The 20197-nt window shown below is 42.7% G+C and overlaps 1 protein-coding gene across 1 annotated transcript in view; it reads left to right on the top strand.

Moving 5' to 3' along the window:
* Window positions 1-20197, top strand: part of LAMA3 (laminin, alpha 3) — a 383386-nt gene that overhangs the window by 246664 nt on the left and 116525 nt on the right. Inside the window, 4 exon segments of the mRNA XM_006895048.1 lie at window positions 587-791; window positions 16711-16855; window positions 17657-17797; window positions 19701-19862. Coding sequence (XP_006895110.1) covers window positions 587-791; window positions 16711-16855; window positions 17657-17797; window positions 19701-19862 — 653 coding nt within the window.

Raw genomic sequence — 20197 nt, 5'->3', positions numbered from 1 at the left:
TTCCAAAAATAATTGTAGCCACTGAAACCTTACTGGGCAGTTCTATGCTGTGAATTGGAATCTGCTTGGTGGCAGTGGTGGGATAAAAATATGAAGCTATTTGTGTTTCTGTGGAGAGAGAAGAGAGGTTGATTTTAAGGAATTGAATCATGGGAGAGGGCAGGCTAGTAAAAAAAATCCCTTTGTCAGGGACAGACTGGAAATCCCAATTTTATATATATATTGTGTCCATAATCAGTCTTCTAGTCAGCTAGAAATTCTGCTGGGTGTCTATAGAATCCTTTCAGGAATCCTTGATTTCTGCTCTTACAGCTTTCAATATATTGGATGCAACTGATTTTATGAATTGTAATCTGCTTTACTTAAGACCAATAGATTTAAATTCTGATCACATGAATATCCCACCTCCATGACATGTAGATGAATATTTGATCAAACGCATCTCCATGACTGAGCCAAGTTGACACATAATTTTTACTGCAGATCAGGGAAAGACACCCATTTCTCACAGCCCCTTTGGAAGCTTCTAGAGCTCCCGTGAATTCAGGTGGAGTCTTGTCTTTACTTGGTGTCTGTTTGTCCTCAGCGTGCAGCTGTGGCCGACTCCTCTGCCAGGAGATGACAGGAGTGTGCCTCTGTCCACCTCGCACGGTCAGGCCCCAGTGCGAGGTGTGTGAAATGCACACCTTCAGCTTCCACCCCTTGGTCGGCTGTGAGGGCTGTAACTGCTCCAGGAGGGGCTCCGTGGGGGCTGCCACCCCTGAATGCGACAAGGACAGTGGGCAGTGCAGGTGAGTGTGGGAGTGACCTGCCAAGGGCCTGTTCCAGGGAAGGCCACATGACCTCTCCTTACACAGTACTCCTTGTTATTTTCTACCTCAGATGGTCCAGGGAATGGGGCTGTGGCTTTGGACCAGGTGGGTTATAGCTGTGTGGGGTGACTGGTCCTCTCAGTGGGGAGGAACCAGGCAGAGCTTGGGTGGCTGGATTGTTTTAAGCCACCATGATGGTAACAGGCCAGAAGCACTGTTCTGTATCCCATTCAGTCATCTGTTTCTTTCACAGTGGCTGAGTTAGTTTTTGTTAACTTGTGGTGCTCATTATCCATTTTTATTCAGCTCCTAGTGTTGTTAGCAGGCAGTTTTGTGAAGAACAGTGCAGGATGAAGTCTGGAATCCATGGTTCTGCTGCCATGACTCAGACAGGCAGGCAGCAGGACATGCCTGGAGCCTGGCCTGAGTGTGGACATCCCTCATCACGGGCACACTGTGGTCAGTGTACAGTATGCAAGAGGAGGGCTCAAGCAGATGTGTTCTTAAGAGGGTTGGTTCATGGATCAAGCTCTGTCTAGCACTGTGGTGAGCACTGCCATTCAGTGATAGAGACTAGTGTCTTTTCTCTATTTTTGGTTTTGTTTTGTTTTACTTAAATTTATTATTAGTTTCAGTAAAAATTTACAAAAACTTTGGATTTCCATTCATTCATTGTTGCATTTTTCTCCCCTCCCAGCCCTCCCCCCTAGTACACTGCCCTCTTGGAAAAGTAAAAGAAAAATTCTTTCATTGTTTTACAAACCTGCCCCCTAGGTCTACTCCACCATGTAGCCTTCGCTCTGGACTCCTATCATGACAAGAATACCTAATCACATATCCCTTTTAAACAGTTTTCTCCCTCATCTGTTTCAATGCAATATACATTATTGAACCCATCTTTCTCAGTCTCCCCCCAATGCCGAGGTCAGTCCTGTTTTACAACAGTGGCATCATGCAGTATTTGTCCTTTTGTGACTGGGATACTTCACTCAGCATAATGTCCTCCAGGGTCATCATTTTGAATAATATTGCATGGTTTTCTTGTTTTTCAATGCAGCATAGTATTCCATTGTGTGAATATACCCCAGCTTCTTTATCCATTCATTTGTGTCTTTTCAATCCAAGTCGCCAGTCTAATCTCAGTAGGATTGGCGGGGACAAGGAATTCCTCTCAGTCTCCTAGAGAGAGAGGCTGCCAAGAATGTCATCTGTGATTACATCGAAGGAAAACTAAGCCAGGGCATGTGGCCTCCTGGCCAGGATAGCCATGTGGAGAAGGTAGCATGGGCTCATTCACCCCACCTACTGGCCCTCACCCCTACCCAGCTGTGTGGTTTCTTGGCATCTAGAATCTCTTATTTGGCTGTGAGGTCTCGGGGGGGTCTGTGGCTGTTGGTGGTACACGCAGAAACTCTGGCTTGAGGGCAGCAGGGTTTGCTTTTTCTGAGGAAGGATCCTTAACCACACCTTTCATTATTGTCTGGTGCCTCACCACTATCATATGCTACCAGGACTTTGGAAGGCGTTTCAGAGAAAACTTTAGTCATGAAACATTCCAAGTTTCTAAACCTGCAGGGTGTGTGGGTGTGTGTGTGTGTGTGTGTGTGTGTGTGTGTGTGTGTGTGTGTGAGTCCTTGCTGAGTCAACTCAGTTATCATTAAAATACAAGCTTAAACTGAATGTTTGCTGGAAAGTTCTGCGGGGACAGCTGCAGAGTTTTTTGAGCTCCTGGGAGTCAGCACAGATTCTAATGAAGGTTCTGCTCAGTCTAGTGCTCAGTATTCTCTGGAAGGAAGTCAGTTTCTTGACTGAATCCTCCCTTATACCGGATGGACCCAAGTCCTGTGCGTGACAGTGTTAACTTCTTTCTAGAAAGTTAGCTAATGTAGGAGGAGAATGGCATCTAGATGGAAACAGGGTCTACCAGGGCCTGGGATGGTTAAGCAGTAAATTTGAACAGTTGAACAGACCATGTCTCAGAGAAGCTTGAAGTCATAGAAAAATATGGAAGAGTTGAAGGTTAAAATTTTATACATATATAATGTATAATTAAAATGATATATAAATTAAATATATAATTAAAATTATGTATATTTGATGTTGTTGTTGTTGTTATTATTGAGTCAGAACTGACCAATGGCTGACTATCCTTCTCCCCAGAGCAGCTGGCAGATTCAAACTACATGCCTCCAGGATTGCAGCACAGGTTTTTACCACTAGGCAACCAGATCTCCTTTACATATATGTATATGTGATGCAAAATCAGCCCAATTACTTTTATTGGTAAGAGAAGATGAAAAAGATATATGTTCTTTTGACTTCAGAGTATCTTGGAGAAGATGCAACCAGAGTGCTTTTTGGAGGTAAAGGTAATGAAGCTTTGCCCCACATACTTCGGGCCTCTTACTAGGAAGGGCTGATCCTTGGAGAGGAACATGATGCTCAGAAAGGCAGAGGGTCAGTGAAGAAGGAGAAGACCCTCAACCAGGTGGATTGACACAGTGACTGCCACAAAGGGCTCTGATGTGTCAGGAAGTATGACTATGGCACAGGATAGGATGGGGTTCAGATCTGTTGTTCATAGGGTCACTCTGAGCTGTACGGCACCTAACAACAACAACATGACTTCATTGGTGATTCAGATGCTCTTCTTCAGGGAAATTGCCTCCACTCCCTGTTTCTTTGGTCCAAAGAGCCCTGGACAAAGGGCAGTGCCTTGTAGATTGGGAGCCATCATTTGGCTTTGATGCCTAATTTCACCAAGGTCTTTGGCATTAGGTACACAGGTCAAACCCGTCAGCTACACTATGGGAGAGGGGTGGGCACTTTTCTCCCTTAAAGCTTTACAGCCTTGGAAACCCAATGGAAGGGCAAAGGTTTACTACCTCGGGAACCCAATGAAAGGGTAAAGATTTACAGCTTCAGAAATCAAATGAGAAGGTAAAGGTTTACAGCCTGAGACACTCAATGGAGAGTCCTGGTCAGCTTGATGGGGGTGGGCCTTAACTCTGGGCTCTTCTCTCCATTTCATGGCATTGTGCTTGCTCTCATTATAGCTTCTTTCATCTGCTGGCACCACTGTCATATTCAGGACTAACACGCTGTTGTATTCAGGGATAATATGTTCTTCATCTCATCCTTTTCTGCCTCTCCCATAACTTTCCTCCCTCAGATAGCAAATATTTCATAGTCATTGCCCATTATTCCCTTGCCAATTCCTTTCACCCTTTTTTGAAATTGGTTTTAATGAAATAATTCTTCTATTTTATAACACTAATGACATTGATCAATGCCATTTATAACAGCCCATCAACTCCTCATTGTACCCTGACTTTCCCTTCACCCCACCCATTCACCCATTAGTCTCTGCTTCCCTCTCCTTCACCTCCCATCCCTGTCAATTCACCATGATTATTATCTGTATAGAAACCTTTTCTTAGCTTTCCTCCTCCAATCAATTACGCAAATCTCATTCCATAACATTAGTTATAATACAGACAATAGAATGAATGGACTTCTTCCTTTCTAAGTTCTTATAGGTATTAATTTCTCTTTCTAGAAAAACAAAAATATTTATTGGTATGAAACGAATACATTGATCATAACATTAGGTATCAGAGTTCCAGAGTATTTTAAAATAAAATAAATGGTTTCTGAATGGAAACACCTACAAGGATAAGATGATGAGAACATTTTTCCCCTTGATATCAAGAGAGAAACATTGACAAGAGCTGCTATCTTGGGTTTGAACCGCTGGTTGTAACAGAACGAGTACATCAGTAGTCCAAAAACAGACAACCAGGCCAGTCTGCTGCTATTATAACACTTCTAAATTCCTTTGTCTAATGCTTCAAACCCTCAAAATTCCCTAGTGCATCTACCAGAGCAAATTAAATTGTAGAATTAGGCATGACTTCAATGAAGCAAAGCCAGAATCTTATGAAAACAAGAAGCAGAGTGAATTAAGAGTAATTGTTTTCATTTTTATATCATTGAAAGACAAATAAAAAAAATGAAACGCCTTGATGTGAAGTTGATTTTCAGAGATATTTCAGAAAAGGAAGACTGTCACATGATATAGGAAGAGCAGGTGCTCTCAACATTGTGTGGACACACAGGAGGGAAGACCAGGTTCAGGTCCTTGGTGATACCTGTGCTTTCAGTCATGGCCTAAAAGGAACCAAGAACGTTGTCTGAAATGGAACAGCCAAATGTTTGCTCCTAATCGGTGGGCTTTCTTTTCACCCTGTTGGAAAAAGTTTTTGATAAGCACAGATTTAATCTTTAGAAAGTTCCATTCATCAATTTTATCCTCTCCAGATTGTGCATTTCTGGCTATATTTGGCAGTTTCTTTGTACCATAGGCTAAGCATTTATAAGCTTGGTTCCAGTTTGTCTCTTATGAACCTTATGGTTTGGGGCTTTACTCCCAGGTCTCTAATCCACCTTGAGTTGATTTTTGTTTATGATGTGAGATGTGGATCCTGTTTCAGCTTTCTGCAGGTAACAGTCCAGTTTTGCCAGCACCTTTTGTTGAAGAGGTTGTCATTTCCCCATTTGGTAAGTTTTATTTCCTGTCAAATATCAGTTGACCATTGGCAATAGCATTTCAAAGAAGGGTCTCATAACAAAAGTTTACAGAATATGACTAGGCCTCCAGAAGAAAAAGATGGATAAGTCAATTACAAAATGGGTAAAAGACATGGAAAGACTTTTCACGGAGGAAGACATTCAGATGGCCAACAGACACATGAAGAAATGCTCAAAATCACTGGCAATAAGAGAGATATAAATCAACACCACAATGAGATACCATTTCACCCCAGTAACAGTGGCAAAGTTTAATAGAGCAAAAAGCAATAAATGTTGAAAAGGATGTGGAGAGGTGGAACCTCTCATACACTGTTGGTAGGATTGTAAAATGATACAACCGTTCTGGAAGACAGTTTGGTGTTTCTTCAAAAAATCGAACATAGAAACTCCATATAACACAGCTATTCCACTACTAGAAATATACCCCAAGGAAATTAGAACTGAGACACAAATGGAGATTTGTATACCAATGTTCATAGCAGGGTTATTCACCATTGTAAGAACAGGGAAATAGCCCAAATGTCCAACCACAATAGAATCTATTGAGAAATTGTAGTACATTCACACAATGGAATACTACGCAGCACTCAGGAGCAACGATTTTGAAAAATACTACATAATTTGGAGAGGTTGGAGAGCATTATGCAGAATGCACTAATGCATTCTCATAAGAAAAAAATACTACATAAGTCCATTATTGCAAAAGTAGAAGGATAACTAGTAAAACATGTATGGGAACTCAAGAGAGGGAGGTGTCAGAGATGAGGAATGAGAATGGGTAGGGGTGCACTTTGGTGAGGGGAAAAAGTAAATGGCAAGCATCCAGGTGAAAAGACAGGGGAATGATGGGCAAGGTCTAATGGTGACTAACTTTATAAAACATAATGCATGAGAATAATTGTATGAAACACAATGTGAATGAAGAATAGTGTGAAACACAATGTACATGAACTTTGTAAACAAACCATTTTTTTAAACAAAAAGGAACCAAGAAGGCAATGGAGACATCATTTTCAGATAGAGAAACGGAATTCACTGTTTGATCATTAAAGGCAGAAAGTTTTTAGAGATTGTAGTTGGTCAATAGTATAAATCACTGCAGAACTTTGAATGCAGAGGCTCTGTGATAATTCACAGAAAAGGGAAATAGAGAATACAATACAAATTGAAAACTTCAATGAATAAATTTTTATGGTTGGTGTGGTTATGTGCCATCATGCTGCCTGTGCCTCGCAGCGACCATAAATACAACAGCCCTAAACTCTTCTCTATCCTGAGCCAACCTTAATGTCTCTGACACACCTTCCCCCAATACCCTAGCCACTGAGTCAATCCATTTCATCAAAGGTCTTCCTCTCTTGCACTGTCCCCCACCTTCCCACGCATAATGGCCCTCTCCAAGGATTGGTCCCTCCTGGCCCCATGCCCAAAGTATGTCAGACAGAGCTTCAGAATCCTTGCCTCCAAGGAGTAGCCTGGTTTTGCCCTCTCCAGGAAAGACCTGTTTGTTCTCTTAGCAGTTCTTGATATATTCAGTACTCTTCTGCAGCTCCACAGCTCAAAGACATCGATTCTTTTTCTATCATCCCTAGTCATTGTCCAGATTTCTGTTGCATAGTATGTAATTGTGAAAATCATGGCCTGGGTCAGGTGCACCTTAGTTTCCAGACTGACATCATTGCTCTTCAGTGCTCTGGAGATGTCCCTGAGAGCAGACTTTCCCAATGCAATTTGTCTTTTAATTTCCTGGTTGCTGGTATCAATTAGGTCACATCCTAAGGAGTTTTCAGACAAAGATTCATTAGTTAGTTATACTTGAGTAGATTTTAAAAGTTCCTGAAACATGACAGTAGTAAGAAGCTGAGCTGCAACCACCAAGTCACACGGTTCAAATTCACCAGTTGCTCTGTGGTACAAAGATGAGTTGTCTCCTCCTGTGCAATTAAGTGCCTCTGAAAATCTGCTGAAGAGTCAGTTATGGGTCTGTTCTAACTCAGCAGTACACAATAGGAATAACAATAATATTAACACCATCACAGGATTGACACATATCTTCCATTTTTGCTCAAGCCCAAGGGAAAATGAACAGGGAATGAGTTCTTACTGGCCTGTATCATACTTGAACCAAGATGTGATATCTTTTTATTTTGACATTACTAAGGAGACTATAATAACCTAATGGGATGACATATCTCCCATGATCAAAGTGGATTTGCCATAAAAGAGCCCTTGGCAGATAATGTAAGAAAAACTTTCTGCATTGTACATTGCTGCAAATTGTATAAATTGCCCTTGGTAACTCCAGGGTGTATATTTAAAAAGCCTGGCAGGATTATTTCTTTAGTAGATGTGAAAGCGAGGAATGTGGCTTTTTTCCCCTCCCTGGAAAATTCCCTCATGAAAATAGAAAACATTTTTAGAGAAACTAAAGCTCATCTGAAAGAAATAAGCAAAGACACCTGGAATTTGCACTAAAGAGAAAAACACATCCTTCTCTAGTCATGCAATAAACTCTTTTGCAGTTGTACAAATGATCAATCATACATTGCAGAGCTTAAAAACGGCAATTTGAAAATTGTGTTTGCCTGTCTACCCATGTTAAGAAGCTCTGGTGGCTTAGTGGTTATGCTGCCAACCCAGAAGAACATGGTTTGAATCCATCAGCTGCTCTGTGGGAGAAAGATGGGCGATCTCCTCCCATGTGGTTTATAGCTTCTAAAACCCTGCTGGAGAGCCTGCTCTGAGTGAATTCCAACTCGAGGGCACATAACAACAACGTAGGTATTAAATTTATCACACTCGCTGAAAGAAAACGGAAATGTTACTTTTAAATACATATAAAAAATAATCCACAGTACTCAGTCTTAATTAAAACTGGTATTTTTATTTTAGAGGCAATTGGGGATAAATGAAATTGAATCATACTGAGCTCTAAACTCATGCTTGTCATTATTTGAGAAGAAAAGAACTAGTGAGACTTGAGACAGAAGTATAGACAAAGGTATATATTCACTTCAAGGGGTTACAGATGTTAAGAGTTGTCCAAAATCCATAGACCAGGTGATGGATGAAGGTAGAGTTAAGAGAGAGGTATATTTCGGCCAGTATACAATTTATTGGTCTAAATGTAGACCACATCCTGAGGAACTCTCCATTCAAATGAGTTAAGGTCTATTGCAGGATTGAAGGTGTTTACATTGCACTACATTATCCCCATTGAGTCACTTCTGACTCTGAGTTATTCTGAGTGAAACTGCCCTGTCCTGCCCTATCCTTAGAATTGGGCTCGTTCAGGGTCTACATCCTTTTCCATTGATTCCCTCTCCTTAAGCGGAGGGTCCTTCTCCATTAACTGCTCCTCCTGGTCAGTGTGAGGTAAAGTCTCACTTTCCTTGCCTTTCATTCTCATGGCTGCTTGTGATATATTCAATATCTTTTGCAAACACTATAATTAAAAAAATACATTTTCCTTTGGTCTTTTTTTGTAGTAGTTTATAAAATTTTTTAATTATTATTAATTTTAATGAAAATTTACAGAGACTTTGGATTTCCATTCATTCATTGTTGCACTTTTCTCCCTGCCCACCCCTCCCTCCAGAACACTCCCCTCTTGGAAAAGTAAAAGACAAATTTTTTCATTGTTTTGCAATCCCTCCTCCCAGGTCCACTCCACTATTCAAGCGTTTTCATTTCTTTTTTCATTGAGATTTTAATGAAAGTTTATAGACAACATGGAATTCCGTTCATTCATTGTTGCACATTTTCCTCCCTGCACATCTCTCCCCCCAGTTCACTTTTCTCTTTGAAAAAAATTTAAAAAAAGTTCTTTTATCGTTATACAATCCGCCCACCTGCTCCAGTCCACTTTACTATGAAGCTCTTATTCTGGACTACTTTCATGCAAATAATACCTGATCATGTATTCCTTTTAAGTATTTCTCTTCCTCATCTGTTTCAATGTAGTCTACATTATTTATCCCCTCTCCTCTTAGCTTCCTCCCAAACCCGGAGTCAGTCCTGTTTTGTAACAGTGACACTATGCAGTATTTGTCCTTTTGTCACTGAAATATTTCACTCAACATAATGTGCTCCAGGGTTATCCATTTTGTATAATATTTCATGAGTTCCTTGTTTTTCAATGCTGCACAGTATTCCATTGTGTAACTATACCAGAGCTTCTCTATCCATTTGTTTGTTGATGGGCACTTGGGTTGTTTCCCTCTCTTTGCTATTGTGAACAATGCAGCAATAAAGATGGGTGTGCATATATCTGCTTGGGTGGCAGTTCTGGTTTCTTTAAGGTATATTCCCAGTAGTGGAATTGCTTGGTCAAATGGTGTTTCTAACTTTTTGAGAAAGTTCTATACTGTCTTCCATAGTGGTTGCACCATTTTACACTCTCACCATCAGTGAAAAAGGGTCCCAGTTTCTCCACAACCTCACCAGAATTTGTTGTTTTCTGCTCTGTTGAATTTTGCTGTTGTTACTTGGGTTAGATGATATCTCATACTTGTTTTGATTTGCATCTCTCTTAGGACTAGGGATTTTAAACATTTCTTCATGTGTTTGTTCGTCATCTGAATGTCTTCTTTGGTCAAGTGTCTGTTCATATTCTATGCTCATTTTGCGATTGATTTGTTTACCTTTATCGTGTTGTGGTCTTTGGTCTTTCTTAGTAATTTTTCTGCTTTCAAGTGCATCTGAAGCAACTGAAAATACCATGACTTGGGTCCAACACTCTACACTTGCATGGACTTTAGTCCTCAAAGTCGTATCTTTGGTTTCTAACACTATAAGTGGGTATTTTGTAGTATATCTGCTCAATGCAAGATATTGTTTGATCCTTGACTGCTGAGTCTACGTTTGTTGATTGTGGATCAAGTAAAACTAAATCCTTGACAACTTCAGTATTTTCTCCACTGGTAATGATGCTTTTTACTGATCTATTTGAGTGTGTGTGTGTGTGTGTGTGTATGGTTTATATTTTAAAAATATTGGGATTGTAGATACTTTTTTCTCTCTAATGTGCTTTTTTTAATACTAGTAGTTTATTTACAAAATCAGAATACATTGCTTTCCAGAACAGATTGTTCCAATTTCCCTCACTCAACCACCCATCAAATTGTACAACCCCATGATTAATACCCCCCTCCCTTCACATTCTCCTCATCTGCTTCTCATACTCATTCTACCATAATGGTTTTATACAACATTTGTCCTTGTGGGATGGAATTAATTCACTCCGCATAGTGTTCTCCAGTCCCTCCCAAGTTAGGTAATAATTTACAAACTCATTGCCTCTGCATGCTGCATAGTATTCCATTGTGTGAATGAATGTACCATAATTTCTCAATCCATTCATTTGTAGTTGGACATCTTGGCTGTTTCCATGTTTTTGCAATGGTGAATAATGCTATTAAAACTGGTGTACAAGTCTCCATTTGTGGCTCAGAGGTTGTGATGAGAAAAGAACTCTTACACATTGTTGGTGACATTGTAGAATGGTCCAACCATTCTGGAACGCAGTTTCATGCTTCCTCAAAAAGCTGAACATAGAAATTCCATATGACCCAGCTATTCCACTATTTGGAATTACTGATACATTTTTGAGGGTTTTCCTTATATTTAAATGTAACCCATACTGAAAATTGTAGTTCTTGATCTCCATAAATAGCTTGAAGTCCTCCTCACTTTCCATAAGCAAGGTTGTGTCATTTAAGCTGCTAAGAACAGTCTAGTGTTTGGCAGAACTATTGATATATCTATATCTGAGACGAATTACATTGGGAAAGTCAGCTGTCAGGGACCTGTCCAGAGTACTGAAGAGTAATGACATCGGTCTGGAAATGACGGTGTGCCTGATCCAGGCCATAGTCTTTGCAATTGCTTTCTATGCATCATAGAGCTAGACAATGACTGGGAATGATAGCAAGAGAATTGATGCCTTTCAGCTTTGGTGCTGGAGAAGAGTATTGAATATACCATGTTCTGCTAGGAGAACAAACAGGTTTATCTTGGAGAGGGTGAAGCCAGGCTGATTCTTGGAGGCAAGGATTCTGAAGCTTTGTCTGACATACTCTGGACATATTACAAGGAGGGACCAATCCTTGGAGAGGGACGTCATGCTTGGAAGGGAAGAGGGACAGTGCAGGAGAGGAAGACCCTTGATGAGATTAATTGATTCAGTCACTGGGGCAATGGGGGTAGGTGTATCGGAGACAATAAGGTTGGCATAGGATAGAACAGGTTCTAGGACTCTTGTACATAGAGTTGCTATGAGTCTCAAGTGACTTGACAGCACATGACAACAACTACAGCAACAGTCAGGCTGACATATTAAATGATTCCTCAGAGTAGTGTGTTACTAGGAGACCTTGACAAGTCATTTTTTTTCCTTCCTGGGCTTCAGTTTCCTCACCTTTAAAATAAAGATGCTTGATAAAATTATTGCTTTCCATATAAATTGAAAATCCAGATTCTACTTCTATCTTAATCTTTGATTATATCACAGACACTATTGTAAAATTATGCCGTGTAAATGAAAGAATCCTGAATGAAAGAAAGAAGACTTCCCTGGACATCCAGTGAAGTCATGTGTCCTTTTCCTAACTCAAGAGCAAAAAGAAAACCTTTGGAAATGGCCTCTATGTCACATACCTCACCATCTCTTGTACTTTGGGCATATTTTTAGGAGGGGATAAAGACGTCATGCTGGGATTACAGCAGTGCACTCAAGTTTGAGGGAGAACATATGGGTGGGGCAGGATATAGGGCAGAGTTCACGTCGGTGGTTCATTGGGTCCCTCAGTCATAGTCATCTCAATGGCAAATATTACAACAAATATTATTTTAGTTCCTTGAGTCATTTAATAACAAGTACAATGAATACAGTACAGCCAGAACGCCTCTTTAGAAACAAGGCTGGTGATCTCATGGATTTCAGATGCATTATCAGCAAGGAAAGGTCTGTGGAGAAGAGCATCATGTTTGGTAGAGTAGAAGGTCAGCAAAATGAGGAAGAATTTCAAAGTATTGGCACAGTGGCTACAGCAGGGGGCTCAGCTGTGGCAGTGGTTTTGAGGATGCCTCAGCTCCTGGCTTCGGTCTGTTCTTTTATATGCAGAGTCACTATGATTTGGAACAGCCTGGATGGTGCCTAACACAACAGCATTATTATTACCTACAGGGCGCCTGGCTATCTGCTTTTCTGTCTGTATATTTCAGCTCCCTGAGGTCTCATCTGCAGCTACTTCATCTCTTGGATGATTTCTTTTTTAGGCAAAAACAGTAATGAGAAATTTATTAAGAAGTTACATCACAAAGGGAGAGACCTCCCCTATGAAAGAAAAAGTTAGGAGGCTTTTGGATGATTTCTTGTCATTTTTTCTTCTATATAGAAAACAAAAATTCTTACCGCTGGACCAATAGGCAACATCATGATAGATGGAGAAAAAGATTAAAGTTGTCAATGATGTCGTCTTACTTGTATCCACAATCAACACCCTAGGTACCAGCAGTCAGGAGGTCAAGAGACATGTTGCATTGGGAAAGTCTGCAGTGAGGGAATTCTTCAAATTATAGAGGAGCAATGATGTCAGCTTGAGGATTAAGGTGCTCCTGATTCAGGCCATGGTCTTTTCAGTCACTTGGTATGCATCTAAGAGGGGGACAATGAATAAGGATGACAGAAGAATTGATGCCTTTGAATTGTGGGGTTGGAGAAGAGTACTGACTATTCCATGAACTGTCAAAAGAACAAATGAATATATCTTGAAGAAAGTGTAGCCAGAGTGCTCCTTGGAGGCAAGGATGATAGATCTTCATCTTATGTACTTCAGACATGTTGGTAGGAGAGGCTATTCCTTGGAGAGGGACATCATGCTTGGGAAGCTGGAGGGTGAGCCAGAGTGGAAGATGCTCAATCAGATGGATAAGCACAGTATATTCTATCCAAAGGGATAGAGCACGTCGACATTGCAGTGGGCTCTATTGCGTCAGAGACTGTGAGGATGGCACAGGATAACAGGGTTAAGATCTATTGTTCATAGGATCACTATAGGTCCTACTCAGTTGTTGTTGAGCGCTGTTAGTCTGGTGTCAAGAAGCTACATTGCAATTCCAAAGGCACACAGTTCAAGGCCACCAGCTGCACAACAGGAGAAGGATGGGCAATCTCCTCCCATGAAATTACTGGCTCTGAAAACCTGCCAGAGGATCAGCTGTGGGTTTATGTGACTCTACCGTACACAACAACGACATCATAGACCATACTTGATAGCACCTAACAACAACAACACACACACACACACACACACACACATATATATATATATATATATATATATATATATATATAGAGAGAGAGAGAGAGAGAGAGAGAGAGAGAGAGAGAGAGAGAGAGAGAGAGAGAGAGACATACACACATACATATAGACACACACACATATATGAGTTTGAGATGCATACATGGCAGGATGAAATCTCTCAATTCTTGTGCATGTTTTGTCAGGCGTAATCTGTTTCTTCCCTCAGTAGACCCTGCATTTCATAGGAAGGCACCAGTGCCTGCTGATGAGAGGTCACAGGCTGGCAGGGGAGCCTGTGGTAACCACTAGTGACGGTGATGGGGAGCCCTGTGTTGTTTACAGGGTGCTGTGAGGGCGCAGGTCTGGGACAGCTCCCGCTCCGTCGTGTTGCTTCTTCACTCCAAAGCTTTTCTCAGCTTCTCATTTTCTGACGTAATGAAGACCAACCCTTTGTGGGTAATCTGTCCCCCTGCTTTCCCTGCTTTAATGACTGAAGGGCAGAGCCCACCCTGCCACACCTGGGCCTGCGTATGATGAGCATACCTGCACGCACCTTCGGCTTCTCACCTGCACGTCGTTGTGTAGCATTTGGCCATGTGCCCAGCACCTTGGAGATGCCCTCCCCTGGATCTGCTGGAGTCTCTAATCTTTTGTCAGGGATGTCCTTGGGGAGCAGAATTTTTTCTGGAGAAAGGTGCCAAGGTCAGGCTGACTTCACCTGGTAATTTAAAAAAGTGTTCAGCCTGACTTTGAAAAACAAAGTCATTTCATTTTTAAGGCCTGTTTTCTTAAGCTCGATGGGCTAAGAGTTCTTTCACTCGAGTATTTACATGCTAACCTTCATGGTTTGGTTAGCCCTCGCTTGTCAGCCCCAAGCAGGCTTCTCAGAGCTCTGTCCTCAGGCCACTGCGCTGCCCACCCTGCTCAGCGTATTGTTTGGTCTCATCCACACGTCAGCTCTGGCTGACCCTTGGCGGCCGAGGCTCATAGCTTCTTCCTGTGTTGCTGACTTGTTCTCATCCTCTGAGCCATCCCCTCTCTCCCACATCCTGTCATCGACAAGTCATGATTTAGCTTCCCTTCCTGCTCATCCCTACAACATCCATAGCTGCCCTCCCTGCAAAATACTTGTGTTCCTTTACTTTCCAAAGGAGTCAAAATAGAGACCATTTGCTCCTGTCTACCTGTCTTTGTCTTCCTGGTCTGGGCTGACCAGGCCACCCCTTCTATAAGGAACCCTCGGGAACAGCATTCCCTCCCTTGGCACCAAGGTTCCTCTTCCTCCCTGAATTCCTCTTTCTATTGCTTCTCTGTAGTTGACCATCCTCTCTTCTTTCCTACCTCTAGACCACCAGAGCCCTTGTTCTCCACCTTCTCTGCTCCCTCCAGAAAGAAAAAGAACTTGTAGGAACAAACCCTGGTGTTTTGGGGAATGAGTTTCTGATGACATTTAGGCTGAAATTTGCAACAGCAAAGGGTATTCACTTGGGGCCTGGAACCCTCTAATGGTGAATTCAATATTGTGTGAGAGTAACTGCATGGGCATGGTTGTGCATGTGTGTGTGTACGAATGTGTGAGTGAGTATGTGTCTGTGAGAGAGGGTGTGAGTGAGAATATATGTGAGTTTATGCACAAGGGATTGTGATAAACGTGTCTGGGCCTGTATGTGAGCCAGAGTCTGTCTGTGAATGGGGAGCAAGCACTTTTCTCAGACGAAAAGATTGCTCCATTTTTTTTACATTGGCATTCCAAAAGCCACAGGAGAGGAAGACCCGGATGAGACGGATTGACAGGGTAACTAGGGTAACGGGTGTAGGTGTGTTGGAGACAGTGAGACAGGTTCAGGAAAGGGCAGAGTTCAGAGCTATTTTACAAAGGGTCCCAAGTGACTTGACAGCACACAACAGCGATAATAACAACATCCCCAAAGGCTCTGTGACTCCTCCCAGAATTGGCATTTACTGCATGGAAGGGTTCGTCCTGCCTTCTCTGTCTTGTCCCCTCAGCCAGAAAGTCACAACTCCTCAGATGGCTTTTGAAGCTTGCTGCTTGCTTCCTACCGTGTTTTAGTTTAGCTCCTTCATCTTTTCAATCTCCTTGAATCAGTTCTTCACGTAAATCCAGTATGCTTCCCCCCACCCCTTTGAAAACAGCCCATAAGGAAAAGACCTTTTGGGAATCTGACCTCAAACGAGGTAGGCCTGGTATTGAGTGCTTTATAGGCAAATCTTCGTCTGTCTCCATTGCATCCCGGGAGGGGCAGCTTTCAGCTTCCCTCTCATACACAGATGAGAGAATTAGCCTTCGAGGTGTTAGATCATTTGCCAGGATAACATGGCTGTCACGTGTCTGGGCTGGGTAAACACGCTAGTGGGTCTGTCTTCTGTGGTCAGTGCTTAGCAGCTGGTTTACAGCTGATGGGAGTGTCAACACCCCCTGCTCACCCCACAATCTGGCACCTACCTACCCTACAAGCCATCAGTCAGCACTCCCAGGGTGTCACCTGCCCCAGTGGCACGGCATGTATGCACCCTGCGTGCACATGCAAGTTCTCTCCTCGTGTAGGTCTGTCTCTAATGCTGGTCTCGGGCACGTGACCCTCTCTTTACTTGATCCTTAAGACTCAATCAATTCAGGTGTCACTGACTTGGCAGCCTCTGTGACATCCCTGGGCCAGTGAGTTGCTTGCTGTCCCTCAAACTCTGGTTCCCCCCTTTTTGAGCAGTGCTCCCTGCCTGTGGGAGCTTGCTGGCTGGGCTGCGTCCACAATTGCACCCAGCACCTTACCCCACACCTGGCCCAGGTGAGTGTACTTGCTGATGGTCGGCTGGGTGCAGGTGGTGTCCCAGAGAGCCTCTCCTAGGCTTGTCTCTGGCCACCAGCCTCTGTGTCTGTGTAACTGGTTTGTGCAGCGGCCACTCCGCCTTGGTGTAGGGGACTTTCCGAGTCATATCTAGGAAGATGATGAGAATGTCTGCCCCCTTTCCCTTGAATGAAGGTGCAAGCCCAGGATCACAGGGCGACAGTGTGACCGGTGCACTCCTGGATTTTACCACTTCCCCGAGTGTGTTCCTTGCAACTGCAACCGAGAAGGGACAGAGCCAGGAGTGTGCGACCCGGAGACTGGAGCGTGCCTCTGCAAGGTAAGACAGACCTTGTCAAGGTCAAGCACACCCGCTGCCAGCAGTCAGGCGTGTTCTTCATGCTGAGTCTTTTCCTAGTACGTGTAACCGTCATAGTCATGATCTCATGTGATAAAAAAGGTTAGAAGGGAAGCACCCTCTATTCCCCCAGAGCCCCAAGAGCCCTTTGAGAAGTGATAACAAGTGTGGCCTTCTGTCTACAACCTATGGGGGCTTCTAGTCTCCTCCTTCCTCAGGTCAATGCAAGAGAGGAAGACCTTGAATGATGTGGACTGACAGTGACTATCACACAGCTCTAAGCATGGCCGAGGCTGTGAGGATAAGGCAGGACTGGGCAGGGCTTTGTTCTGTGGGAGAGAAATTGTTATGAATTAGAATCAATTCAACAACATCTAATAACATAAGATTCCTCTGAAGCCTATTTCTGGGGCACAGACTGAGTTAATAATATCTACTCTTAGGGTCCTATGTGGCTCTAGGAGAGCTCCTACTCCCAGTCGGTGGTTGAGGGTGGTAGTAAGTGGGATGAATTGATTCCTCCAAACTGGGAATCTGCCTGATGCTTCAGAATACCAAGGGGTGCCGTAAAAACATAGGGACCCCTCTCTTCCCTCTGATAAGTGGTATAAAAGTTTAACACTGATTATGTATAAATGCTTAACAATCACATAGCAGTTATTATTGTATTAACATTGATATTCTACTGTGTTACATTACTACTAAAATTTTGTACAAGTAGCTAGCTATAATCAGAGAACTTTCAGAAGGAATAATCTCTTGTTTGGTTTTCTACATCGACAGGAAAATGTGGAAGGTGCAGAATGTAATGTGTGCCGAAAAGGTTCATTTTATTTGGAGCCAGCCAATCCCAAGGGCTGTACCAGCTGCTTTTGCTTTGGAATCAGTACTCATTGCACCAGCACACATAAGCGAAGGACGAAGGTAAGCACACAATGAAAGTCTTTTTGCACTTATTTATTTCTGAAGATTGAGGTGAGGAATGAGTTGGTGTGAAACATGAAATGTTGTGTACTTTTCTGTTTATTAATATTTTACATTTTCCTTGCTGTTCCCTTGGCTGCAAACATCCCTTCTACAGGTGTCCCTGTACTTGCTCCCAAATGTCTCATGCTCAGAAAGACCTTCACTCCTCACCCGTTTAGGGAGGTCTGGTGGCCTAGTAGTAGGAAGATTCGCTGCAATCCCAAAGGCACGTAGTTTGAATCCACCAATTGTTTCATGGGAGAAAGCATATCACACCTCTTGTGTGATTTACTGCCTCTGAAAATCCATTGGAGGGTCAGCTATAGGTCACTTTTGACTCAACAGCACAGAGCAACAACAACAACAACTCTGCTTTACTTTCCCGACCGCATGTCTCATTCCTTGATATAGTGCACACTTAGTGCTGAAATTTCTATCTTCTGCCTCATTGCAAGGTCTTTGATAAATTCACAGTGCTTGAACAGGATCCAGGACACAGTAGGCGTCCAATAAATACTTGGGAAATGAATGGAAGCTCGCTGTCTTTGAGTTGGTTCTGAGTCATGGCGACACAATAGCTCAACAATAGGCTCAAACTTAGCAATGGTTGTCAGGACGACGTTTGCTATGAGTAGTTGGAACAAACTCAATAGCAACAACAAATAAATGGACTTTGTTGCTCTTCTCCCCCATTTCATTATTCTTCTTATCCTCTTCTTCCTTTTTTACTTTTCTTCTCATTGATTTTACCACATTTAAGGGAGCAACACTTTTTAATTAGCTCTGCGAAACAAAAACATTTGTTATCTTTATTATACTGTGAATCAGCAGTCATAATAATCCAAGAGGCCTTTGCTGGCTCTCTTTGGGTGAGTAATACCTTCTGTCTGACAGGTATTCAAACACAGATTATTTATCCTTTCTACAGTATGGCTCTTAAAAGCACAGGCTGGTAACTGGGGACAGAATGACCTTTTAAATCCATTTTGAAGTCTCATCCTGCTCCAATAAATAGAATCAGAAACCATTATTCCTAACTTTAAATCTTGTCATGTTATACTTTTCCCTTTCCTCCCATTTGGCTCCTCATAGCGAGCTCTAGTGGCCTAATGGCAAGAAACGGCACTGCAATCCTGAAGGCAAGTGGTTTGAGACCACCAGATGCTCTGCAGGAGAAGAATGAGCAATCTCCTCCCATTTGATTAACTGCCTCTGAAAAACCCACTGGAGGGTCAGCTATGGGTCAGTTCTGACTCTACAGTACTCAGCAACAACAAGACAGCTGTGTAGCTAAACTAAAGGCAGTACCTCTCAGGCAGTTCAAATCCTCCAGCAGCTCTGCAGGAGAAAGATGGGCAGTCTCCTCCATGAGATTTACAGCCTCTGAACACTCACTAGAGGGTCAGCTGTGAGTCAGTTCTGGTTCAACAGCAATGAGATTGAGGGTCCTCTGTGATCGAAAAAAATACTGTGATGCTTCATTTAGGGAAAAAAAAAGTAACAACCAACCAGCGCCAGAGGACCATTGTGTCCCCTTTCATGTTTCTCTGTAAGGAGCTCACCATCATGATGTCACCACAGTCCAAGTTATTATTCACACATGGCTTTCTTTATCATTCAAACATTTATTGAGCACCTGCTAAACACCAAGATCAAGATGTGTGCTGGGACATCAACACACACCTACAGGTGTTCCTGGTAGGGCTTGTAACAGGGTGCATGATGGGATGAGGCCCTATCACAGCATCTGAGGGGAGACTCTGCAGGAAGCCTCTGGAAGCAGAGTGGCTGCTGTGTGCCTCTTTCTTTGATATCTGACTTGACTCAGTCCCACGGCTCCATCCTTGCTCTTGCATTGCAGTTTGTGGATATGACGGGCTGGCGCCTGGAGATGGCTGATCACATGGACATCCCCACTTCATTCAACCCGGGCAGCAACAGTGTGGTCGCGGACATCCAGGAGCTGCCTGCAACAGTACTCAGTGTGTGGTGGGTGGCCCCGCCGTCATACCTGGGGGATAAGGTAACTCTGCCATCTGATTCTCCTGGGTGCTCTGTGGGCCTTCTCCACTGCCGCATGGTTCTCTTCTGTGGTGGGAAGCTTTAAGAACGTCAGGTGAATAACAAGCAGCATGCTCAGCTGCCCTTGAATTGACTGACTTAGGAAAACCCCATCAGAGGTTACAAGTTAAGACAACAAAAATGTATCTTCTTTACTATTGTTGCTATGTACCCTTGAGTCAACTAAGAACAACAGATCTGAGTCTTGTCCAATCCTGGGCCAACCTTCTCATTACTGATATGCTTAACTGTGTGGATAGATAGATAGATAGATAGATAGATATAAAATCTTAAATA

Source organism: Elephantulus edwardii, unplaced genomic scaffold, assembly GCF_000299155.1.
Source record: "Elephantulus edwardii isolate Elephantulus edwardi_28Jun2011 unplaced genomic scaffold, EleEdw1.0 scaffold00155, whole genome shotgun sequence".
NCBI lineage: Eukaryota > Metazoa > Chordata > Mammalia > Macroscelidea > Macroscelididae > Elephantulus > Elephantulus edwardii.
The sequence above is the reverse complement of the archived record's forward strand: the minus strand, read 5'-3'. Positions and strand labels throughout refer to the sequence as shown.